At 43.7% G+C, this 26,831-nt stretch overlaps 1 protein-coding gene across 7 annotated transcripts in view; it reads left to right on the top strand.

Annotated features, from left to right (window-relative positions):
• Nucleotides 1-26,453, top strand: part of PCNX1 (pecanex 1) — a 122,761-nt gene extending 96,308 nt beyond the window's left edge. For 4 of the 7 annotated variants that reach the window (XM_069731533.1, XM_069731516.1, XM_069731510.1 and 1 more), the window contains 14 exons: nucleotides 531-639; nucleotides 1,029-1,158; nucleotides 1,477-1,535; nucleotides 2,047-2,262; nucleotides 3,952-4,205; nucleotides 4,319-4,549; nucleotides 11,527-11,627; nucleotides 12,081-12,231; nucleotides 13,119-13,349; nucleotides 13,851-14,125; nucleotides 15,666-15,877; nucleotides 16,684-17,111; nucleotides 20,095-20,235; nucleotides 25,763-26,285. In XM_069731533.1, the coding sequence (XP_069587634.1) occupies nucleotides 531-639; nucleotides 1,029-1,158; nucleotides 1,477-1,535; nucleotides 2,047-2,262; nucleotides 3,952-4,205; nucleotides 4,319-4,549; nucleotides 11,527-11,627; nucleotides 12,081-12,231; nucleotides 13,119-13,349; nucleotides 13,851-14,125; nucleotides 15,666-15,877; nucleotides 16,684-17,111; nucleotides 20,095-20,235; nucleotides 25,763-25,903 (2,679 nt within the window). In that variant the 3' untranslated portion in view covers nucleotides 25,904-26,285. Of the gene's footprint in view, nucleotides 1-530; nucleotides 640-1,028; nucleotides 1,159-1,476; nucleotides 1,536-2,046; nucleotides 2,263-3,951; nucleotides 4,206-4,318; nucleotides 4,550-11,526; nucleotides 11,628-12,080; nucleotides 12,232-13,118; nucleotides 13,350-13,850; nucleotides 14,126-15,665; nucleotides 15,878-16,683; nucleotides 17,112-20,094; nucleotides 20,533-25,762 lie in introns of those variants that run through there. The other 3 variants (XM_069731541.1, XM_069731501.1, XM_069731524.1) reach the window with 3 other exon arrangements.
• The last annotated feature ends 378 nt before the right edge of the window (nucleotides 26,454-26,831 follow it).

The following is a 26,831-nucleotide window of genomic DNA, read 5'->3' as shown; positions in this document are numbered from 1 at the left end:
CTCTTTAAAAGTCAAGTGTGCAATTGGGAGTAGCACCAAAATTGTGTGACTTTTTGCATTTTTGCATCGGTTTCGAGCAGCCTCTGCTAAATGGGCAGAGCTGGGGAAGGGTGTAGGTTGCAGCCTCACTTGCCCGTCTAATTCATCGAAAGGGGTGGAATACATTACTCCATAATTGTTACTCTAGTCCCTGATTGGTATAATATTTTTGGGAGCACAACACTGGTAACCTGTACCGAATTCATTAAGTGGCATGTGCCTGTTAATGAATTTAGTGCATACTGTACATTAGTACTGGCAAACAAAACGCTGGTCTGTAATGTAATGAATGACCAGATATGAGGTGCACATGCCCTACATCTACTTTGTTCACGCTGTGCTTTGCAGTTCCCCATTCTTGGGATAATTTGGTTGGGCCCCAATTGATCAGTAAGCTAACAATGGTTAGGGAGGGGTAACTTACAATTTGGTACAAAAGCAGCATAGATGGTAATGATGAAAAAATATAATGGCTCTTCCTTGTGTTTCAGCTTTGGGAGCTGTTTTACAAGTTGCGCTTTGTCTACACATACATTGCTCCATGGCAGATTACGTGGGGATCAGCGTTCCATGCCTTCGCCCAACCGTTTGCCGTACCTCGTATCCTTTATGAATTTAACAGTTCTTAAAACATTCCTTTTTCTCCATCGCTTCATTGGGGGACACATGAACCATGGGTGTATGCTGCTGCCACTAGGAGGCTGACACTGTGCACAAAAAAATAGCTCCTCCTCTGCAGTGTACACCCCACCGACTGGCATTATACTCTTCAGTTTAGCTTAGTGTCAGTAGGAGGTGGATGCAGTCTTTCACTAGACCCATATCTACCTCAGTGTGCAGAACAGCAATCTTGGAGGCTTACTGGGTCAAGAACAGAGTGCCTCTTCCTGGGCTCACTCTACCCGGGCGGTGGGCGCCTCCACACATCTGTGTCTTCTATGGGGCTCCGTATTGATTTAAGGTTTTGATTCCTTAGCTCACTTTTTCAGATTCTGCTATGCTATTTGTCCAGGCACTTGTGTCTGCTTTATTCTCTACCCCTTTGAACCCTTTCCTTGGGAGTGCAATATTCATCACTTCATATGTGCGGCCCGTAAAGTTCTGGGAAAGAGACTACAAGTAAGTAATTGGAAAACAAGGTATTTTGCTCCGTTACAGGTTTGTGCCGTTATTTCACTTTATGTCCGTCCAGTGTTGCTTACGTTTCCGACTGTGATGACAACTTATCGGCGCAAAACTATTGCATTGATGGGCTTTGACCCCGGGGCCACGCTCTGTAAATGCTGATTCAAACAGATTGACAACAGCATTTAATAGGATAACCGCAGCGAGCATCAGTACAACACGTGTCGGTAAAAGGTTAAGAGAACTATAATCCATTGTTCTTCAGAGATTGTTAAATGTTTTATGGCTTGAAAATGGTGTATTGTTTTGCAGCACAAAACGCGTCGATCACTCGAATACAAGGCTGGCCTCACAACTCGACCGTAATCCAGGTGAGCAAAGACTTCTTGACTGCGTACCAAACAAGCGAATATAATCCAGTAAAGCAAAGTTCCCACAGTGCAATAATTTGGTGTGGATTTTTCATGTAGAAAATGTGCAGTGTAAAACGTAAACCAGCTAAGTTGACAAGATGTCAGCAAGTCTTCTCTACTCATTGTGGGCATTGTCAGTATGGAAATTAAGCTGTGGTGCTAGTGTTTGCATCTGTAGTACGTCAGTTCTTTGTGCGGGTTTCACTTCTTCTGCAGTAGAAATGCTGAAAATATCATTTTTCGCAGTAGATACAGTGTGGAGATATCCACACAAAATATGCAGTCTGTAAAGAAAAGTTTAAAAGGAGGCAGAATAAAGTCCTCTAATGCCAGGTGGCAGATGTAGCGTGGATTTCCTTTGTTTCTGCCTTGAAAGGCGATTTCTTGGGAATTCATCAAATAACTTGGAACGCCCTACATCTTCTGTTGAAACTATATGTAAATGTCATTTTCTCTCGCCCTTTTATAGGGTCAGATGACAACAATCTGAATTCTATATTTTACGAGCACCTGACCCGCTCCTTGCAGCACAGCCTCTGCGGGGACCTTCTGCTCGGCCGCTGGGGCAATTACAACACCGGAGACTGTTTCATCCTCGCCTCTGATTATCTCAATGCTCTTGTTCACCTCATAGAGATTGGTAATGGACTTGTTACCTTTCAGCTTCGAGGTTTAGAGTTCAGAGGTGCGTAGATTTATTTATTTATTTTTATCAGATAAATTTTTATTATCCGCAAAGAATAAACAATCAGAATATTTCTCATGACAATGTTTCATTAAACATTTACAGATAACTTTTTCCCCCCGATCCAGAGCCCCCCACCCCGCCCAACCCCAGAGACCTCATAGATTTATTTTTTTAACCCCTTTTTCAACTAGATCACATATCATGCCATAATAAAAACTGGGCAGTATTCTTTTCCTCCATTGTCAGTACTTATTCTTGCCTGGTTACGATGGCACCCACTTTTCACCAGTTGTACTAGCTAATTGCAACCTCCAAAACAGCTAGTAGATGAGTTATTGTGAACTGTTATACGGATCAGTTGTGTTAAAGGGGTATTGTTTAATATAACATTGTTGACATAGCTTTAAAGGGGTTATCCAGTGAAGAGAAGTTATCCCATCTCCTCACCTACCCTAAGGCTACTTTCACACATCAGGCTTTTTGTTTCAGGCACATTCTGGCATTTGGAAAAAACGGATCCGGTTTTTTTTTGTTTTTTTTACGCCAGATCCATGTTTTTCCCCATAGAGTTGTATTTGCGCCGGATTGTGCCTGATGGCCGGATGTTTCATCCGTTTTATTTCCGGATCCGTCCAAATAGTGGTTTCCGGCAGACAGAGAAAACATCCACTGCAACTTTTTTTTTGTCCGGCGGAAAAAAACGCACAGTGACGGAATCGGCCAAAAACACATGAAACAATGATCCGGATCCGGTTTTCAAAGCATTTTTCATGCAGATTTTCTCTCTCTCTTTTTTTATTTTTTTTCCCCGGGACCGAGAGGTCAAAAAAGAAGACAACCTCTTTCTCATTCTCTCTTTCTCTTTTTTTTGCCCCGGAACCGAGAGGTAAAAAAAAAATCCATGCGCATTAAAGACAGGATCCGGCGCATCATTTTTTCACAATTTACGCTGGATCTGTTTTTTAAAAAATAAGCCGGATGTAGCCTGAAAACAAAAAAACTGATGTGTGAAACTAGCCTAAGATGACGTCAAAATATGTGGGGGTCTTATTGCTTGGACCCGTGGCGATCAGACTTTTTAATCCCCATTTAGGTTGGAGCTGAAGTGCGCATGCCTGTCCCTCCATTCATTCTCTGGGGGCTTCTGGAAAAAGCAGTGTATCGACAGTCCCATAGGTAATGAATGGAGCTGTGGTCAGGCCTGCGCTTTACCACATTATTTTATTCACCAAGGTGATGACCATCTTTTAAAGGGTTTGTCTTAAGAATTTTTAAGAGGGTTACATTTGTGAAATAAGCCTTTAAAAAGTGTACAGATGTGTGATTGGGGGGATTAATGGACTACCACTAGCATAAAGAAGGGACTGTGCCTGATATATCAGCGTGGCTAACTGTGGTACTGCAAATTAAACCAAATTCACTTGAATGGATTTCCGTTCCAGTAATAAATTTGGACGGCGTTGTGTCTAAAGGTACTGTCGTGTTCATTTTGGTAATGGGCGGATGTCTTGGAATTGAACTCATAGACATCACATATAACAGAAGACCAAGTCATCATTGTAATGTCTTTGATGGTTTTCTGAGCATTGCATTATGGTGGCACATCAGGGTTGACATTGATCAGTGGGGCTGTTCTACATCTTGTGCAAACATTTACATTTTTTCCTTCCTTTTCAATATTTTTAGGGACTTATTGCCAGCAACGTGAGGTGGAGGCCATCACAGAAGGGGTAGAAGAAGATGAGGGATTTTGCTGTTGCGAGCCTGGACATGTTCCCCACATGCTCTCGTTCAATGCGGCCTTTGGACAGCGGTGGCTTGCATGGGAAGTCTTGGTGACAAAATACGTTTTAGAGGGTTACAGCATTACAGATAACAGTGCAGCCTCTATGCTTCAGGTTTTTGACCTTCGTCGGATTCTGACTACCTACTATGTTAAGGTACGAAAAGAGAACAGTAGAAATTCCAGAGATGAGTTTATTGCTCGAAAGTGGATATTGGCTTTACTAATGCCCACAGTGACATGCTAACGGCTGTCTGTATATTCTTCAAGGGCATTATCTACTATGTGACTGCTTCTGCAAAACTGGAGGAGTGGTTGGCCAATGAAACTATGCAGGAAGGACTCCGACCATGTGCTGATCACTGCTACGTGGACGTGGACCCAACATTTAACCCAAACATTGATGAAGACTATGACCTTCGCTTGGCTGGCATTTCAAGAGAGAGCTTCTGTGCCAGCTATCTAAACTGGATAAAGTACTGTTCCTCTCGCAGAGAGAAGGTGAATGTGGGGAAAAATCTGTGTTATGATCAGCTTGGATATCACTTGTTTTAATATTCTTTTTGCCTTTGAAGCCCTTTTACCATAATCGCAAATCTTTGGGGGATAACACAAGCCTATATTTCTAAAGCTGAATGATCCTCTTGTGTATTTCTATTTCTGATCCACTATTATGAGCAACTGCATTTCTTTATCGCTTCATTGGGGGACACAGGTAACCCTAGGGGTATATGCTGCTGTCGCTAGGAGGCTGACACTAGGCAAAAAAGGAAAATAGCTCCTCCTCAGCAATATACACCCACCGACAGGCACAAAGTACCTCAGCTTAAGCTTAGTGTCTGTAGGAGGTGGACCTGGATCTGCTATCAGATCCACATTTTCCTTTTCCGGTTCCCTTCTTGTGCTAACTTTTTTCTCTTTTTCTTTCAGGTTCCTTTTTCTTAGGGTAACGGGGTGTAATTTCTCACCCTGTTTTCCCGTACTTATGCGACTGAGAGAGCAGTGTGGTGTCACCCACATCGCCCACTCTCTGGCCCGCAAGGCAGGACCTAATCCCCTGTCACCTTTACTGGTGTTTCCCATTTCCCAGTGGCAGGTCCTTTGCCTTTTCCCCACCCCACACTTCTCCTCGGAGAGGTGTGGTTGGAAGACAGTGGTCACCAGCGGTGTCCTTTGCCTTTCTTGTAAGGGGTTGACGCTGACTTCTGCACCGTCTGGAGACTGTTCGGGAAGGAGGATCCCTATTCCAGTGACCCTCATCCACCCAAGGGCTTCTGATGCTATCCTCATCGCTGCAAAGGGAACAGGACTCACCGTAGGTATGTCTCCCTCCTTTCCTTCCACAGCCGCAGGCGTCATCCCTGGGAACAGTGTCCCTACATTGCAACTGGACAGGACGGCATTAGTGGAAGGGAACATTCTACACAGCCACGGCCATTTCTCCCATTGCTGGCCGCATCCTTTCCCTGTACTCTTTAGCCACTCCCCAAATAGCGCGCTCTTTTTATCCAATAGGAGGCTTCTTCCTCCTCTTCTGTCTAGCCACGCCCCCTGCAGCGCGCACTTTTTCAGCTCGTTTTTCTGCTCCTATCACGGAGCTTCACCTTCCTGGCTGTTCACTTCCCGGCGTGTCAGCCAATTGGAGGGGGACTTCGGTTTTCGCTGGGTGTCAGATCTTCCTGGCTATTCACGTCCCTGGCGTGTCAGCCAATAGGATGCTAGCTTTCTCTTTCACCGGCCGGCAGACTTCAGGGTGAGGTGACACAGCCGAGACTCCATGAGCTTGCAGACCTGTGGACACTCTGCACACAGGGAAGACAGCTATATCCTGCACTCTCTGCAGATCTGCAGATGCTCTGCACACAGGGGGATACAGCTTCCACAGTTCTTTCTGCTGGTTGTCACTGGCATCGGGTAGGCTCTATTCTTTTTGTCTTGGCTCCTCCACAGCCGTATCCCAAAGGCTTAACTTACGTCCAACCCTAGAGGACAGGCTTCTTCTTGCCCCTCTAAGCCCACTGTAATTTACTACGCCTGTGCCCTCTGCAAAATGAAGTGGTCTTCGGGCCAACCCTCCCATTTTTGCCTGTCCTGCAGCCCCTCCACCATGTCTGCCACACAGAAGCCCTCAAACACCCAGGATGAGAGCACTCCCCTCCCTTCGGAGTGGGCTGTTGCCATGTCAGTCGGTCTCCGACCTGACAAAAGTATCACAATCCCTGGTCCAGGTCCTGGAGCGACTTCCACGTATGTACACTGCCACCAGTGCTCCGACCGCCTCTCTTGGTGATTCGCACGCACCTGACCGCGACCTTCACAGGGACAATCTGGTGCAAAGCAAAGGAAGCGGGCTCTTTCTAGTTCTTCCTCTAGTTTTCCTTGTCTCTCTGCATCCTCCTGGATGCATTCCTCACCCCATGCCCCTTCCTCCGAGGCAGCTTTTGGGTCGGCTGTGGATTCCCAGTCTGAGTCCAATACGGACCAGACCTCAAAGATGCAGAATATGGTTAATAGCCTTTTCTTATCAATTACCCAAACTGAACCTAAAGGAGGATGAGGCACCTGCTCAGGAGCACTGCGTTTCCTTCAAATGGGTAAAACTTCTTTCCCGGAATTTCCCTAGTCACAGGGAATTTGAAGCGATTTATGTCTAAACCCTTGGAACACCCTGAAAAGCACTTCCAAGGAAGGAAGCGGCTAGATATTCTCTATCCCTTTAGCCCAGACCTTGTTAGTAAATGTGCAGAAACCCTTAGGCCATGTTCACACAGTGCGTTTTTTACCGCGGAACCGCGGCGGTTTTGCCGCTGCGGTTCCGCAGCTGTTTTCCATGCAGGGTACAGTACACTGTACCCTATGGAAAACAGGACACACTGTGCACATGGTCCGGAAATTGTAAAAAAAAAGCCGCGCTGAATAGCTCCCGGAAAAAAGAAGGAGCATGTCAATTCTTCTTCCTGAACCGCAGCGGTTCTGCACCCATAGACCTCCATTGTGAGGTCAAAATCGCAGTAAAACCCGCAGATCAAAAATATATCTGCGGGTTTTACTGCGATTTGATGTGCAGAACCGCTGCAGCAGGAAGTGCGGGGGAGCGGGCGGAAGTGCGTGGGCGGAGTGTGGCTGCCCCCCCGTGCTCCGATCCCGCCCCCCCGTGCTCCGATGCCCCCCCCCCCGTGCTCCGATGCCCCCCCCCCCAGTGCTCCGATGCCCCCCCCGTGCCCTAATCTCCCCCCCTTATACTTACCCGGCGTCCCGGTGTCCGTCCGGCCGTCTTCTCCCTGGGCGCCGCCATCTTGCAAAATGGCGGGCGCATGCGCAGTGCGCCCGCCGAATCTGCCGGCCGGCAGATTCGCTCCAAAGTGCATTTTGATCACTGAGATATAACCTATCTCAGTGATCAAAATAAAAAAATAGTAAATGACACCCCCCCCACTTTGTCACCCCCATTGGTAGGGACAATAAAAAAATTAAGAATTTTTTTTTTTTTTTTTTCACTAAGGTTAGGGGTAGGGTTAGGGGTAGGGTTAGGGGTAGGGGTAGGGTTAGGGTATTTTCAGCCATTTTAGCCCTAAAAAGCTTCCTAGGAAACACACAGTAAAAAAAGGATAAAAAAAGCATCAAAAAACGCATCAAAAAAGGACAAAAAAAGGACCTGCGTTTTCTGCCAAGAGCTGCAGTTTTTTAAAAAAACTGTCCTGAAAAAAAAAGGATGGAAATCCTGAACGTGTGAACATACCCTAAGGCTGCCGTCACACTAGAAGTATTTGGTCAGTATTTTACATCAGTATTTGTAAGCCAAAACCAGGAGTGGAACAATTAGAGGAAAAGTATAACAGAAACATATGCACCACTTCTGTATTTATCACCCACTCCTGATTTTGGCTTACAAATACTGATGTAAAATAATGACCAAATACTGCTAGTGTGACGGCAGCCTTAATGTGGATCTGCCTATTTCTCGCACGTCTTCCAAGACAGTCTTGTCTCTACTGGACGGTGCACCTCTTAAGGATTCTTCGGATAGACAGATTGAATCCTTGGCTAAGTCAGCCTTTGAAGCAGCTGGCGCCTCCCTTTGTCCCATTTTTGCCTCCACCTGGGTGGCAAAGTCCATGTCTGCCTGGACAAGAATTGCTTTATCAGGGTATTCTAGCAGCTCCTCCAGATGAGATGGCAGATCAGATTGCCCATGCCGGCAATTATCTTTTGACCGCTTCCTTAGATGCGGCCGGTTGTTCCACCAGGGCTACCAGCAACATTGTTGCTATAGGCCTCATTCTCAGGTTGAAAGTGTTAAATAGATCCACCTTCAAAAAAAGTTCCTCACTGACCTAGCCTTCCAAGGCTCTAGACCTTTTGGATCCAAACTGGATCAAATTTCTGATGTTACCGGCGGAAAAAGCACCTCGCTTCCCCAGTCAAAGTCTAAACGTTTAAGAAGGGGTCACTTCAATTTCGTTCCTTTCGGCCCTTCTTTGCTTTAGGGACTTCCGCCCAGCAGGACCGCTCTTCCGCCCAAGGGGAAAGGAAGAAGCCGTCTTTCAAAGCGGCCCCTCACTGGCGACCCAAGGGTCGCTCTTCCAAGTCTTCAGGGTTCCACGCCAACAGGTTCTCCTCGGTATGACTGGTCACCCCGACCCGGGAATCGCTCCAGGGTGGGAGGCCGGCTTCTCTTACGGGGAAGTATGGTTGTCGGTGGTCGACGATGCCTGGGTCAGTGAGATGGTCACATTCCTGTTTGTGTTTAGCATCAGATTCCTACAGTTTGCGATCCAGAAGGATCATTATCCGTTCACAGACCTTCCATTCGGCCTGGCTTTTGCCCCCAGAATATTCACGAAGGTCATGGGAGCGGTCATGGCCATCCTTCGCTCCAAGGGGATTCTCATAATTCCTTACTTGGATTATATCTTCATATCAAGGGGCCGTCCCACCGATACTGCGACCAGAGTCTTCAGATCACTCTGGTCTGTCTCGGCAGGATTATCAACAGAAAGAAGTCCAGCTCAGCACTTGGTGTTTCTGGGTATGAGGTTCGACATGGCCCAAGCCCGTGTCTTCCTTCCAAAGGCGAAGTTCTCATCCCTCTGCCAGGAGATCCGTACTCTCAAGCGACCAGCCCCTCTCTCCCTGCTGTCTTACTTGAGTTCTGGGGAAGAGGATTGCCGCCATGGAAGCCGTAGCTTTTGCCCAGTTCCATACCCGCCCTCTTCAGCTGGCTCTCTTGTTGGCTTCGGACAAGAGAACCGTCTCCCTGGACCGGCCCAAGCTTCTGCATCTCAAGGTGAGGCACTACCTGATCTGATGGACGCTATCAACATCAGTCCTACAAGGGAAGTCCTTCCTTCCTCTCCGATGGCAGGTCATCACCACAGCCAGTTCTTCAGTTGGGGAGTTGTCTTTCTTCATTACACAGTGCAGGGTCGCTTGAACACACAAGAAGCCGCTCTTACCATCAGTCTCTTGAAGATCAGGGTAATTTTCTTTGCCCTTTTCCGCTGGCAGATCCTCCTCACAGGCCAGCCGGCCGCATGCAGTCGGACAATGCAGCGGCTGTGGCTTACATAAACAATCAAGGCGGGACTCCCAGCAAACCGGTTATGGTAGAGGTGACAAGGATTATGCGATGGGCAGAATGTCACGTTCCCGCCAGATCAACCATACACATTCCGGGGTAGAAAATTGGGCAGCCAATTTTCTGAGCTGTCAGGGTCTCGCATCGGGCGAGTGGTCTCTCAGCCCTGCCATTTTCAACCAGATACGCCAGAAATGGGGCACACCAGATGTCGACCTGATGGCGTCTCGAATGGACCACAAGGCTCCTCAGTACGAAGCCAGGTCCCAGGATCCGCTAGCCATCGGTTGCGATGCTCTAGTCACAATTCCAACTGCCTTATTTTTTCAGCCTCTCCCCTTGATTCTGAGGGTCGTGAAAAAGATAAGGGCAAAAGGGATTCCCGTAATCCTGATAGCTCCAGACTGGCCAAGACGGGACTGGTACACGGAGCTGGTGAACATGCTCATGGACACTCCCTGGAGGCTTCCAGACCGTCCAGATCTTCTTTCGCAAGCCCTCCTCTACCACCAGAGTTAACAGTCTCTGGGTTTAATGGCAGGTCCGTTGAGGCCGCAGTCCTGAGGGAGGCTGGTTTTTCCCATCATGTCATTCAGACCATGATTAGGGCAAGAAACCCAGCATCATCACGTATCTACCACAGATACTGGAGGGCCATTTTCTGGTGGTGTGAAGACAACAATTTGGTCCCTATGTCCTTTTCTCTTAGCGGATCTTGACTCGCGTTTATCACTCAGTACTCTTAAGGGGCAAGTTTCCGCTCTGTCATTTCTTTTCCAAGGAAATCTTCAAGGGGTCGCTCACCTGGTAACTCCTTATAGTCCTCCAATAGATCCATGTCATGGAAAGTTGCCTTCTTAGTTGCCATCAGGAGAGTTTGAGTTAGCGGCATTACCCTGCCGTTCCCCGTTCCTGATTCTACATCAGGACAAGGTAGTTCTCAGACCTGTTCCTTCCTTCCTACCTAAGGTGGTCTCTTCATTTCACATTATTGAAGACATTGTCCTTCCTTCTCTGTGTCCCTCTCCGGTCCTTCCCCTGGAGAAGTTCCTCCACAAGTTGGATCTGGTAAGAGCTATGCGAGTCTACCTTTCAAGGACTGTTTCCTTTCACCACTCTTATTTGTCATCTCTGAAGTTCGTAGTAAGGGGCTCCCTGCTTCTAAGTCCACTATTGCCTGTTGGATTCGTTCGGCAATATTAGGGGCATACCGTGTTCAGGACACACAGCCTCCTCCGGGGGTGAAGGCTCACTCCACTCAGGCAGTGGGGGCTTCCTGGGCAGTTGATTACCAGGCCTCGGCTTTACAGATTTGTAAGGCTGCAACCTGGTCATCTTTGCACACCTTTGCGAGGTTTTACAGGGTTCATACCCATGCCTCGTCTGATGCAGGCCTGGGAAGGAAGGTGCTGCAGGCAGCGGCTACGTACTGGCAAGCCTAAGTCTGTTTTCTTTGCTTTTTTCTGGGTCTCACCTTAGTGACTGCTTTGCGACATCCCATGGTTACCTGTGTCCTCCCATGAAGCGGTAAAGTGGGATTTTTGGTACTCACCGTAAAATCTTTCTTGGAGTCTTCATTGGGGGACACAGCACCCTCCCTAACTGTTGGCTCTATTGGGCCTACGTGCGTTTGTTATTGGGTTGGTACATATGTTGAGTTTTGGTTGCTTCTCCTACTGCTGTAACACTAACTGAGGTACTTTGTGCGGGTGTATACTGCTGAGGAGGAACGATTTTCCTTTTTTGACTATTGTCAACCTCCTAGCGACAGCAGCATACACCCATGGTTACTTGTGTCCCTCAATGAAGACTCCAAGAAAGAGATTTTACAATGAGTATCCAAAATACCTCTTTTATTTATATTTTTGCATTCATGTTTTTTTTTTTTTTTTTTTTTCAGCCTATTGAAGCCGAAAAAGATTCCCCTCTGGTTACCCTTTGTTATGGGCTTTGTATTTTGGGGAGAAGAGCACTTGGAACAGCTTCTCATCATATGTCCAGGTAGACCTTCTTTTTCCTGAATCATATTTTGACATTTTTTACCGAGCTGCAGTTAAATTCTTAATTAAAAATGTTTGTGTTGTTACTGTTAAAAATTATTGTATAATCCATACCTCCATGGTGCTACATAAAAATGCTAATACTGAAGCACACTGTAAAATTAAATATTTTTTTTTATTTCATTTTATAAAAGTACACCCCAAATGGTTTCTTTTATTGTAAAATGCCAAAATCTGATAGTACTGGCACTCCCTGACTCTCTTCCAGCACTCCGGTCTGTGTTTTAGCTGCAATGGTGATGTCATGTCAACAGTTAACATCACCACTGTAGACAGTCACCGAGCGCTCGGAAAATATAAGTGGAAAGGACGAGGTCCCGTATGCCTACAGAGGTGGTATGTTTTGCTGCAAATGCGCTAGATGAGTTTGATATATTTATTTTTTCCCTTTTAGTAACCTGGAGTCTTTTCTCTATGGTCTACATGCCTTGTTCAAGGGAGATTTCCGCATCTCCTCTATTCGTGATGAGTGGATTTTTGCAGATATGGAATTACTCAGAAAAGTAGTAGTCCCTGGAATCCGCATGTCATTAAAACTTCACCAGGTTTGTGTAAATTTTTTTTTTGTTTTTGTCTGTACACATTAGTTCACCAAAATCCACCAAACATCTAATATAAAGTATAGGACTATGACGATTTTCTCATAGGCCATGCTTAGAGTAGAGAAGGAAAAATCATCAATTTTTCCTGAAGTTAAAAAAAAAGTCTTCTGTTTTGTTACATCTGTCTGACATCCTTTTGGCTTCTGGTTTTTAATGATTGCAGTGTATCAGTAAAAAAAAACAAAGGTATCCCCTGACCTGTCGCTTGGGGACTTGCTGCAAATGTTATTTACAATATACACCATAAGATTAGTTGTGGTGGGTGACTGCTGTGAGTTGGGGTACTTACTGGTAATAATCATGCTTCTCCCATCTTAGCACTGTGCTGGCGGGAAGGTCCTGTTTGAGCAAAAGGTCTGTTGCGGGTATGTCCTCCCGTAGATTCCCCTCTTGCTGTCAGAGATGTTTAAATGGAGACATGCTCCTGCTAGAAGCTCTGCTGCTAGATTGCAGCCCAAGCAGAGGGCTTGTCTGATGTGACCTCATGGTCAGTAAGCAACGGGACCTCGGTGCGGCCGCAAAACCATCCTCAGGGTGTGGCCCAGACAGGTAGATTTCTGGCAGCGGCTTTCTATCCCCGCTTTATTTCACCTGCATGCTCAACGGAACTTGCATGTTATGGTGGAGAGCTCATGAGGGTTAGCTGTCTCAAGATCACATTTTTGGGCAACATCAGGTTGTTCCTTTTAGATGGTTAAGAGGACAACACTCTACTTGTATGTCTACGATTAGTAATGATGGTGTGCAGATATAAGGTAGAGACGCATCTTGCTTTTCTCAAACTGACAATCAGTGATACACATTATCTGCTTTATAATTCTCCACTTTAGGATCACTTTACCTCTCCAGACGAGTACGATGACCCTGCAGTGTTGTATGAAGCCATCATGTCTCATGAGCAAAATTTAGTAATTGCCCATGAGGGAGATCCAGCATGGAGAAGCGCTGTTCTCTCCAACTCTCCTTCACTACTAGCCCTGCGCCATGTCATGGACGACGGAACCAACGAGTACAAGATTATCATGTTAAATAAACGCTATCTCAGCTTCCGAGTTATCAAGGTGACTCATTTTTTTTTTTTTATTTAAATCGTTTGACGTTCTGCTGTCAGAGAGGATATGTTATGAATAACTTGGATATAAAGGGCAGTTGTCTTTCTGACTAACGTGCATAGCAGACTCTGTGTCTTAACAGCTGTGCAAGGCTATTGTGTTCCCTGCTGTGGGATCTACATATCTATGCACGAGAAGACCGAGCATCCTCGGTCCAGTACGAGCCACGGAATTGTAGGATGTAATGAAATCCTATAGCACTGGGTGCCTACTGAATGCTGGAGTATATAAGACCGAGCAGGACGTCTACAAGCCGCGCTCTGCTGATCTTTAATTGCAGAATCCTCTATGCAATAAGAAAATTATTTATTTGCTTATTTTATTAGCTTGCATGCTTCTCCTATGTAAGAAACGTTTTTTTTTTTTTTAAATCATATATTTTTTGCTTTTATTAGTCTCGCACACCTTTTATTATGTCCTTAACAAAATCCAATTTTCCCATTCTACCAGGTAAACAAGGAATGCGTTCGCGGACTATGGGCCGGCCAACAGCAGGAGCTAGTTTTTCTTCGGAATCGCAACCCAGAGAGAGGAAGCATCCAAAATGCTAAACAGGCTCTCAGGAACATGATCAACTCTTCATGCGACCAGCCTATTGGATATCCCATCTACGTGTCCCCACTAACAACTTCCTACTCTGACAGCCACGATCAGCTCAAGGAAATTGTTGGAGGACCTATAAGTGTGGCAAATATCAGGAATTTTATTGTGTCTACCTGGCACAGGTAAAGGGGAACGCGTCGATTATTCTAGAGACCCTATCCGCTCTCCCGACATGTCTGTAAATACTTAACATTCCTCAGAAGATAACAGTGCTCCAGTTTAGGACTATTCATTATTATTATTATTATTTATTATTATAGCGCCATTTATTCCATGGCGCTTTACATGTGAGGAGGGGTATACATAATAAAAACAGGTACCATAATCTTGAACAATACAAGTCACTGAGTGGTACAGGAGGAGAGGGGACCCTGCCCGTGAGGGCTCACAATCTACAAGGGATGGGTGACAATACAGTAGGTGAGATTAATTACACTGTTCCTCTATTATTCCTCCTTGGAAATTATGAAGAAAGTGAAGTCTTACCATTTTCCTTCACACTGATGCGGACTAATCCGTGCTGACCGTGTTGGCATGCATGATAAATCTATTGTCTAATTATAGATTTCCAGGAGGAATAACAGAAGAACTGCAGTTCTTAAACACTTCCCAAAAGCTCATTAATAGGTAATACAAATATAGGGTAGCACAAACATGTCAGAAAAGATGATTATTTTGTATTGCCGTTTTTCCCATTTAGTTCTTGGCGGCGGAGAAAACATAAACCCCGATTTATCAAAGCGTTTATGCCAGAAAACTGGATTAAAACACTTTGAAAAGTCAGACAAACTTATGCTCAACAGGAAGTTGCTCAAAAATCTTGCAACTTTTGACATTATCACAACAGTTTTGAGCAGCTTTAGCCAAAACTGGAGTAGGTGGGGCATCGTACGGCTATACCCACCCTTCATATAGATTGGCGCTTCTAACTCCAGAAATGTTACTCCAGTCCATGGAGCTACACGCCACTGAGAAGATGCACTGATTTCATTACAGGGGTATTCCAGGCTTGGAGTTCAGTTCTGCAGTCACTCTATAAGTGCAGGCTTGTGAATCCTTACGGTGCACAGTGTGAATGCTGTCAGGATTCTCCGGTGACCACAAGTTTACAATTTGCATACATATCGCATTCGAACTAGACTTGCGCAGCGTTGTTCAATACAAGTGAATTGACAAGGCCAAACACATCTAGTCAGAATGTGGCTGGAAGTAAGCAAATCATATATTTGCAGTCAGATGACCTTTCTCCCAATAGCAGAAAGTCCTGGATCACTGTGAGGATTCGCATGTCTGCAGTCACAGAGCGACAGCAGACTTGAGCTCCAAGCCTGGATAACCCCTCTTAATGAATTTGATGCACCTTATTCCTCTATGCCCCTCAAGACTGGTATATGAACTATGGCAGCAAGATGACTGAGATTTGTCAATTCTTATTCGCACAATGCGATTTGTCATGTGATGCAGGGATTTATTTTCAATTTAATTCAATTTTCCCAATTTAGATACAAGGCTCATTACCAAGGAAAAAAACACAGAATTATCACTGTCGTTTTCCAGCCTCTATATTCCTGCAGAAAAACAACACAACAAAACCACTGCATGTGAACCTATCCTGAGTATATAATCTACAGTTAATCTACTTTTATTTTTCTTGCCTCCTAGGTTAAGGAAGGGCTGCGGAGCAGGATGTAATAGTGGTGGAAACATAGAGGACTCTGACGCTGGAGGCGGGACCTCCATAAACAGTAACATCCCTTCTAATGCAAATGATGCTCAAATAAGTGTATCACAAGGGGGCGTTCCTGGGGGTACAGGACATGTACAGGCGACTTCACGCCTCCAACCTCCAGGAGTCCCTCATCTATCAACACTAGGTAAGGAGGGACAGAAATTCCGTTTGTTACACTCTAGATATTTTCATGCATTTGGGAAAGAGGCCGCAAGAGTTTCTTGATATATTCATTTTTGAATTTTCTTAAGGGCTTTTCCTGTTTAAAATCTGAATAATTATACCGGCGTTATCAAATTAACAATATCTGACCTTTAAATGCCGTTAAAGGGGTTGTTCTGGTTTGGGGCTTAAGTCTGTAGTCACTCAGTGCACGGTGTCAGGATTTTCCGGTGTCTGCTACGACAGAGGTCCCCAACTCCAGTCCTCAAGGCCCACCAACAGGTCATGTTTTCAGGATTTCCTTTGCATTGCACAGGTGATGCAATTATTACCTGGGCAAGACTAAGGAAATCCTGAAAACATGACATGTTGGTGGGCCTTGAGGACTGGAGTTGGGGACCCCTGTGCTACGAGACTGAGCCTGATTAAGGAAAATGAACACCGGTGATTTCAGCACAGACCCAGCACAGATTGACGACCCCGACACAAAGTAACAAAAAGACAGAAACTGAGTGGATATCGTGAGATTACTGTTTTAAATGGGTTCTAGTTTAAGTTCGGGTAAAGTTCTGGCGCGTGAATCAAACTTTGTAATAAAGTTTGGTTGGGGTACCAGAACCCGAACTTCCACCATTTTGCTTATTCCTAGTTACAAGCCTATTCCTAGCGGTATTTGTTAGCAGCACCGAGGGGAATACATAGAAGAAATAAGGGTATGTTTATATGTTAAAAATACTGAAAATGACTGCAAATGAGCTATTGACCGTCTTCTTGTTGTCTTGTTTGTAGGAACCAGCCACAGTTCTCACTCCATGCAATCAAGCCTTGTCCGACATTCCCCTGCTCGTGGCTCCGTGGCCAGTCAATCATCCTACTGCTACAATAGCCGACACTCATCCCTCCGGACGTCCAACACAGGATTTGTGCCTTGCAGGCGATCCTCTACCAGCCAGATCTCTCTCCGTAACCTCCCGACATCCATCCAGTCACGTTTGTCTATGGCAAACCAAGCAGACCCCACAAGCCAGTCAGTTGTGATCGGCCTTCCTTCCTCTAGCAGCTCCAGCCAGAGTATACCTGCATGCAAGCGGCACACTTTAGTGGGGTTTTTGGGAACTGAAGGGGGAAATAATCTTATTGAAACACAGTCATGTGGCAATTCAAGTCCAGCAACACATTCAAGAGCCAAAAAGGAAGACGTCATGTACAGAGTGCAGGTTAGGACGCATCTTGTGTAGTACTGTCCTGTCTTGTATGGCACGTGCCTTGGTATAGAATGTATGTCTCTTATGTTGGTTAAGTACTGTAATGTACCTCTGCTTAATGAGAAACACTAGTATGGTGCAGGCAATGTAAAATAATGAGCAGCACTAGCTGTGATCCGTGCTCATGAATTGGGGCCTTACTGGCAGTGGAAGGATAAAACTTCTGTTCTCCTTTTTTTTTTTTTTTTGTAACTCCCAGAAATGATAGAAAACGGATTTTTACTAGGCAGACAAAGTAGTGTATCAATAAGGACAGCCATTGGCAAAGACCATAGCTGATACAGTGGAATAATCCTTTATGGTATGGTTTTCTTTATGCAAGTAATATATAAGTTTCCATATGCCATAAATGCTGCCGGTTTTCCGCTGCTGACTTGTTTGTTGCTGCCTATTAAATTACCAGCATTGTTAACGAGCGTTAGCGAAATCTTGTTACTACTTGGCATAAAAAAAAAACTCCATCCACAGTGCAGGTTTTAAATCTACAGCAAATCCATTTATTCTGCTGATGTAATTGCTTATTGCAATGTAAAGGGTGAAATGTGCAGAAAGCCTGCAGTCTCTCCACAGGAAAATCTGTAGCAGTGTAAACCATAAATGATTTGCTTTTTTTTTGTTTTGTTTTTGTTTTGTTTTTTTTTGTTTTTTTAATGGGAACTTACCCTTAAGGCTATGTGCACACATTCAGGAATTTTTGCGTTTTTTTTCACGTTTTTTCGCTATAAAAACGCAATAAAACAGCGAAAAAAAGCATAGATTAAGCATCCGATTTATTAGAATGCAATCCGCATGTTTTGTGCACATCCTGCGTTTTTTCTGCGGCGGAATCGCTTTCCGGAAAAAAACACAGCATGTTCATTCTTTGTGCGGAATCGCTGGGATTCCGCACACATAGGAATGCATTGATCCGCTTACTTTCCGCATGGGGCTATGCCCACCATGAGGGAAATAAGCAGATCATGTGCGGTGGTACCCAGGGTGGAGGAGAGGAGACTCTCCTCTAGGCCCTGGGAACCATATAATTGTAAAAAAAAAAAAAAGAATTAAAATAAAAAAAATCATGATATTCTCACCTTCCAGAGGCCTCCACAGTCTTCCTGCTCCTCGCGACGCTGCCGTTCCCAATAATGCATTGCGAGAATTACCTGTGATGACGTAGCAGTCTCGTGAGACCGCTACGTCATCTGGGGTCATTGCCGCTAGGCATTATTGGGAACGGGAGTTGCCGGGAGCATCGCGAGGAGCGGGAAGGCTGCGGGGGCCTCTGGAAGGTGAGAATATCACGATTTTTTATTTTTTAATTATTTTTAACATTAGATCTTGGTCACACTTGTCAAACACCAGTCAAACCAGTTTCCAAGCGATGCTACAGATCGGTTGGAAAACTTTAGCATTCTGTAAGCTAATTACGCTTGTAAAACGCTATTGTTTAGCGGGAAAACGCATGCCAATTCCGCATGCGTTTTTCCCACGGCAGGGAGTTCCGGAATTGCCGCGGAAATTTCCGTGGCAATTCCGGACGTGTGCACATAGCCTTAACCTTCCTGTTGTATAATAGAGTGGTCACTTTAAGGTGTATTCTCATTTTATTGCTTCAGTTAGACAGCATGAAATTAAAGGTACCGTCACACATAATGATATCGTTAACGATATTGTTGCTTTTTGTGACGTAGCAACGATATCATTAACGAAATCGTTATGCGTGACAGTGACCAACGATCAGGCCCCTGCTGGGAGATCGTTGGTCGCTGGGGAAAGTCCAGAACTTTATTTTGTCGCTGGATCACCCGCTGACATCGCTGAATCGGCGTGTGTGACGCCGATTCAGCGATGTCGTCACTGGTAACCAGGGTAAACATCGCAGGGTCGCGCTTAGTAACCCGATGTTTACCCTGGTTACCATTGTAAAAGTGAAAAAAAAACACTACATACTTACATTCCTGTCACGTTCCTCAGCGTCAGCTTCCCTGCGTCCCCCAGTGTCGGCGCCGGCCGTAAAGCAGAGCACAGCGGTGACGTCACCGCTCTGCTTTCTGGCCAGCGCTTTCACAGTGCAGGGAAGCGGACGTCGGGGACGTGACAGGAATGTAAGTATGTAGTGTTTGTTTTTTTTTACATTTACAATGGTAACCAGGGTAAACATCGAGTTACTAAGCGCGGCCCTGCACTTAGTTACCCGATGTTTACCCTGGTTACCTGGGGACTTCGGCATCGTTGGTCGCTGGAGAGCTGTCTGTGTGACAGCTCTCCAGCGACCAAACAGCAATGCTGCAGCGATCGGCTCGTTGTCTAGATCGCTGCAGCGTCGCTTAATGTGATGGTACCTTAAGACTGTTTACAATTGACTTGCTTTTTCTCTTTTTCTATCTGTCATTCTCCTGCTGGAACAGGTTTTATCTTACATACAGCTTGTTTTCAAGGAACTAGTATGCACAGTAGCTACATTCCAGGAGTAGAGTTAACTCCTGATATCCCAGTCAGTTCTCTTCAGCCCATTGATTTCTATGCTGTAGATAACATCTGAGGAGTTGACTGGGAGGGAGGCAAGCAACTACCAGTCTTGTAAAATCACCAGCCTCCTGATCCCTACCATTGGCAGCTTCCAGAGCAGTTCTAATCACAGCTCTAACTTTCCTGAGTGGTGTGCTCGTGGAAATGCTCTTTTTTTAATAACTTTATGTAAATATAGTGTCAAATGTACACTCAGAACAGCTCTGACAGACCATTAATGTGTACTAGCAGAACTGTCGATCAAGCAGGGGCATCTGACAACAGAGACCGCAGAGCTCTCGGAAACCACTTGAAGACCCCCACCCTGCAGTCAGACGTATATCACCTATTGTGGCAAAACTCTATTAACCCTTCTTACTCCATACTTGTAAATGTGAATTAATTAAGCTTAATCTTTATAAAAAATTTTTGTAATTTGTTTTAGATTGTGGATCCAAGCCAGGTGCTTGAAGGAGTTAATATATCCAAAAGAAAAGAGCTGCAATGGCCAGATGAGCTAGTGCGGCTAAAAGCTGGGAAAAATAGCTGGAAAGACTGGATCCCTCAGGAAGGCATGGAAGGCCATGTAGGTTGCTACAGTTATGATGATTACTATTAATATCTCCAAGGGAGAAACTTTTTTTTTTTTTTTTTATCCTTGATGACAAATTGATATTGTTCCATCTGTCAGGATACCTTAAATTAATAAAGTATGTTTATTTTGTTTGTTAATGGTAATTGCGAAGGACCCAAGTGTTATTTTTTTCCCTTTTTAATCAGAATCTAATTCCTGTTGCACATATCTTGGATATCGCTCAGCTTTGTCTCGGGTGGGACAGATTGTTGCACTGATGCTTTTTAATAAACCGGGCTTTCTGGTAAATCTAGGTTTTCAGGCCTTCGTTATTTTGCCACATGTTGTGGTCTGGATTCACAATTGAAGAAGAGTCGCCTTTTAGGGTTTGTAAACTATTCATATTTACAGGCTACCTCGCACCTTACATACACCTAGGTTTAGGTCTTAGTACACAGAATAAACATGCCTGAAAGTCATACACCTATGCTACTTTTAGGCAATGAGCACAGTCTTTTTTTTTTTTTTTTTTTTTTTGTGGATCGAAACTGAGCACAAATTAAATGGTTTTGAGATTTGTAGAGATTGCTCCCAGTTCTGCACCAAAAATGGTGCAAAACCTCCATGGTCACATATCTTTAGGTGCATTTTCTCTGACAAGCTACATTAATACCAACATTTCTATTGCTGCCATCTTAAAATGACCATGCACATTAGATAGCTGCTGGTCAAACAGTGATTCGGCAGTCTATCCCACCGGACTCCGTCATACACAGGAATGTTCTGTTCGGCCAGTTTCTTCTGTGCTCGCTACGAGAGAGCCACTGCCCTAACCATTTAACAACGGCTTATTTCCCTGCCTGACATAAAAGAGCAATTGAATTTCAAATGTCCAATCGTTTTGTTCCCGAATATAATGTCAGGAGACCCCACATAATAGTCATGTGAAATTGGAAGGTTTGTCCAACTTTTATCTAATGTGAATGGGGACTGTTATCACTATTGCAGTTTACTAAAAGCATTACCACAGTAAATCATTTGCTTTCATGTGACGGTCTACCTCTCAATCCTACCCTGTGTAAATATATCCTGAAGATGTCACATACCCTAAAAAATGAAGCAACTTGGACAAACTTTTGGTAGTCTTATCCTGCAGTTGCCTCCTTCCATTTGTCTCATCCATCCTACTAAATAAATATATTGCTGCGTGTGTGTGTATTTATATGTACATTGGTGAAATAAATTTTGAACACGTCATCATTTTTCTAAGTAAATGTGTTTTGAAAGGTGCGATTGACATGAAATTCTCACCAGATGTCAGTAACAACCTATCCAAACAACACAAGTAGAGAAGTCAAAACCTTGATGTCTAAAAATTAAGATATGTGTAATATTGAAAAAAGATAGAGAAAATGTATTGAACACATTAAGAGAGATGCTAAAAGCTGTGGAAAGTCATGATACCCACTGAAATATATTGGTAATTAGACAGCAAACCTGCCACTTGGTGAAAAATATCAGCTGGTTCAACTGATGCCCTATAAAAAAGGGTCTCATTACCAAGGTATCACACAAAAAATAGCTCATGATGGATAAAACCAATGAGCTGTCTAAAGACCTTCACATCCTTATTGTTGCAAAACATACTGATGGCATTGGTTACAAAAAAAAAAATTCTAAACTACTGAAGGTTCCAGTGAGCATAGTTAGGGCCATAATATGGAAAGTCGAAAAAACATTATTTCACCATAAACTAGCCAGGACCGGATGCTCCCTGCAAAATTTCAGATGGCGGAGTGAAAAGCATTATCAGAAGATTTGTCCAGGAGCCAAGGACCCCCTGTGGAGAGCTACAGAAAGACCTGGAATCAACAGGTACAATTATTTCAAAGAAAACTATAATGCATTAAACCTCTATGGCCTGCATGTATGCTCACCACACAACTTCCACTGCCTGTATGCATGCTCACCATTCCATGCTGAAGATGGACTCCATTCCTGAACAAAAAGCATGTTCAAGCATGTTTCAAGTTTGCTCAGCAACACTTATACAAGCCTGTGAAATACTAGGAGAGTATAGTCTGGGTCAGATGAGACCAAAATTGAACTCTTTAGATGCCCTAATGTACACCATATTTGGATGCCAAAAGGCACTGTATATCGCCCCCAAAAACACCATGCCAACAATGAAGTTTGGAGGTGGGAACATCATTGTTTGGGGCATACGGCATTGGCAAAATTCATGTAATTGAAGGGTGAATGAATGGTCAAATGTACCAAAACATTCTTGATAAAAATCGGCTGCCATCTACTAGAAGGATGAAGATGAAACGAGGCTGGACATTTAAGCAAAACAATGATCCCAAGCACACAGCCAAGGAATCTCTCAACTGGTTTCCGAGAGAGAAAATAAAGCTAATAGAATGGCTAGGCCAAACTCCAGACCTAAATCCAATAGAAAATTTATGGATGGACCTAAAGCTCAGAGTTCATAGGAGCCCATGGGACCTTCAGGATGTGAAAAGTGTTTGTATGGAAGAATGACCCAAAATCACACCTGAGCAATGTCTGCGACTAGTTTCTCCATACAGGAGGCGTCCTGAAGTGGTCGTCACCAACAAAGGCTTTTGTAGGAAGTATTCACTACATTTCAGTAAGCGTGTTCAATAGTTTCTCCCTGTATTCTTTTCAATTACTACACATAATTTATGGACATCTATGGTTTGATTTCTTTGCCTGTGACATGTTCAATACTTAATTCAGCCTCTGTAGGTAAACACATGGTCAAAATTGTTGGTACCCCTCGTTTAACTAACTTGAATCTGACAAAAGTAATAATAAATAAAAGATCTATGAAAATGAACAAATGAAAGTCAGACATTGCTTTTCAACCATGCTTCCACAAAATTAAAAAAAAATAACTCATTATAAAGGCATGGACAGAAATGATGGTACCCTTAACTTAATATTTTGTTGCACAACCTTTTGAGGCAATCACTGCAATCAAATGATTCCTGTAACTGTCAATGAGACTTCTGCACCTCCCGACAGGTATTTTGGCCCACTCCTCAAGAGCAAACTGCTCCAGTTATCTCGTGTTTGAAGGTTGCCTTTTCCAGACGGCATGTTTCAGAGAATAGTCCAATGTTTTCCTCTTAGCCATTCTTGGGTGTTCTTAGCTGTGATTTTTAGGTCATTATCCTGTTGCAAGACCCATGACCTGCGACTTTTTGTTTGTCTTCAATTTCTCTCTAGAATCCCTTGATAGTCTTGAGATTTCATTGTACCCTGCACATATTCTAGACACCCTGTGCCAGATGCAACAAAGCAGCCCCAGAACATAACAGAGCTTCCTCCATGTTTCACAGTAGGGACAGTGTTCTCTTGATGTGCTTCATTTTTCTCTCTGTGAACATAGAGCTGATGTACCTTGCGAAAAAGTTAAATTTTTGTCTCATCTGTCCATAAGACATTCTCCCAGAAGCTTTGTGTCTTGTCAACATGTAGTTTGGCAAATTCCCGTCTGGCTTTATGATTTTTTTTTTTTCCAACAATGGTGCCCTCCTTGGTCGTCTTCTATGAAGTCCACTTTGGCTCATACAACAACGGATGGTGGGATCTGACACTTGATGATCCTTGAGCTTGAAGTTCACCTTTAATCTTTTTAGAAGTTTTTCTGGGCTCTTTTGTTACCATTCGTGTTATCCGTCTCTTTGATTTGTCATCAATTTTCCCCCTGCGGCCACATCCAGGGAGATTGGCTACAGTCTCATGGATCTTAAATTTCTGAATATGTGCAACTGTAGTCATAGGAACATAAAGCTGCTTGGAGATGGTCTTATAACTTTTACCTTTAACATGTTTTCAATAATTTTCTTTCTAATCTCCTGAGACAACACTTTCCTTCGCCTGGTCCATGTTGAGTGTGATACACACCATGAGACCAAACAGCACAGTGAGTATCTGTAGCCCTATATACAGGCCACTCACTGATTCCAAGATTGTAGACACCTGTGATGCCAGTTAGTGGACACACCGCAATTTAATGTGTCCTTTTTGTCACATTATTTTCAGGGGTACCATCATTTCTGTCCAGGACTATTTCATGAGTTTTATTTATTTTTTCTTATTCTGTGGAAGCATGGTGGAAAAGCAATGTCTGACTTTCACTTGGTATGCATATTGCCTCTTCAGAGAAAAAGAGGACTTGAACTCTATAGCGCCACTTATTGGACTTTCATTTGTTCATTTTTGTTGATTTTTTTATTTATCATTACTTTTGTCTGATTCAAGTTATTTCTGTGACCATTAATTTTGACCACGTGTGAATCTGTGTGTGTATATATAGAATATATATATATATATTTATATTTATATTTTCATTACAGAACTAGCTGCATAATGGAAAGGAATACAACTGCAGGATCAGATTACTTAGACGATTATCTTGGTGATGTGTAGGAAAGAGACGAACCCTTTAAACTTAAGGTACCGTCACACTGAACGATATCGCTAGCGATCCGTGACGTTCCAGCGTCCTGGCTAGCGATATTGTTCAGTTTGACAGGCAGCAGCGATCTGGATCCTGCTGTGCCATCGTTGGTCGGTGCAGAAAGTCTAGAACTTTATTTCGTCGCTGGACTCCCTGCAGACATCGCTGAATCGGCGTGTGTGACGCCGATTCAGCGATGTCTTCACTGGTAACCAGGGTAAACATCGGGTTACTAAGCGCAGGGCCACGCTTAGTAACCCGATGTTTACCCTGGTTACCAGCGTAAAAGTAAAAAAAAAAAAAACACTACATACCTTCCGCTGTCTGTCCTCCGGCGCTGTGCTTCTCTGCACTGTGAGCGCCGGCCAGCCGGAAAGCAGAGCACAGCAATGACGTCACCACTGTGCTTTCCGGCCGGCGCTCAGTCAGTGCAGGAAAGCACAGCGCCGGGGGACAGACAGCGGAAGGTAAGTATGTAGTGTTTTTTTTTTTTTTTTTTTTACTTTTACGCTGGTAACCAGGGTAAACATCGGGTTACTAAGCGCGGCATTGCGCTTAGTAACCCGATGTTTACCCTGGTTACCAGGGGACCGGCATCGTTGCCTGGATCGCTACAGCGTCGCTAAATGTGACGGTACCTTTAGATTTTTCGTCAAATCTAAAATCTCAGTTTTAAATTGCAGCTCAGGAAAGGGAAAGTAAAGGCAATGTAAACTTTGTGGATCAGGCATTGTGACTCTGGCTCTGATGAAGGCAGATTTTTAACGCTTATTTTTGTCTTGTATCGTCAAAAAAATAAGAAAATGACTGCCCAGGAGCGTGAAAATATTAAAATTATTCTTGTTTTCAATGCATTAACGGCTGGGAATAACAAACCGTGTATAGAAAAACAAATGTATTTTAATTTTATTCTTTTTGCCAACAAAAAAAATGGCCAAATGAAATGCAAGTGACTTGACCAGACAGACATCTAACGCTCGTCTCTCTTTTGATCTCTTCCCTTCCCTCTTTCTGTCTCGCTCTGTTCTTTTGTGTCGCTTTCCACAGGTAATTCACCGCTGGGTGCCTTGCAGCAGAGACCCTTGTAATAGGTCCCACATTGACAAAACTATCCTGCTGATTAAGATTGAGGACAAATATGTTGCTGTGATTGAGACTGGGGTGCTTGAGCTTGGGGCCGAAGTGTGACTCTGCGGGTTCAGTCATCTTTTCAAGCTTTCAGACAGGAATGAACTTTTAACTGTTTGGGGACAGAGTTCAAGATGGTGAAGAGCTCTGACATAGCCCAAAACCTGTAAAATTATTTTTTTTTCTGCGTTTGTTTTAATTATCTGCAGATGTTCACCTGCATAAATAGTATAAACAGAGAAAAAAACTATAAGACCGTTATCTTATATGTACAATGGAATAATGCTATGCATTTCATATGCTTTAAGTCAGAAACCTATTGAATTTCTCCATGCAGAATATGATCTTCATATTTTTCTAATTTATTTGCCAAAAACAATTGCCTCTCATACTGTAGCATGTTGTGGTTTTTTTTTTTCATATTACATTTCTTTAAAATGTGCAGAATTTTTTTGTCCACTTATTTTGTAAACTGCAAAACACTGCATAGTTCTTCTTTTTTTTTTTTTTCTTCTTCTTCTCAAATTATTATTTTTTTTAATTTTACCAAAACTGCACTAAACCATTTTCCTACGACAGTGCACTAAGAGAATAAATCTGCTATTGGTCAGAGTGTTTATTTATAAATATAGAAATATATAGAAATATACAGAAATTACATAATTTAAAATTTTTAATGAAATTGATTTTTATTGAGTCGAAGCCCCTGCCGAAGAGCCCCACCACCCCTCTTCCCTGCTCTAAGTATCCATCCTAAACACGGCTTTTGCCATTGGTCTATACAGCAGTGGCTTATCGTAGCCATTCATTCAGTTTTCCTAAAAATAATAAAATGCAGTATTTCCAGAAAGTTTAATACCTGCTTGCAATGGGCTGCCTCACATTTGTATGTGTATATCTTACGTTCATGAAAGTGGGCAAACATTGGACTTCTTCAGCACTAGACATGTACATCCTGTCTAAATTTATATTCACTGAAATCCAGGGT

This window comes from Ranitomeya imitator, chromosome 1 (assembly GCF_032444005.1).
Source record: "Ranitomeya imitator isolate aRanImi1 chromosome 1, aRanImi1.pri, whole genome shotgun sequence".
NCBI lineage: Eukaryota > Metazoa > Chordata > Amphibia > Anura > Dendrobatidae > Ranitomeya > Ranitomeya imitator.
This window is presented reverse-complemented; position numbering and strand designations above follow the sequence as displayed.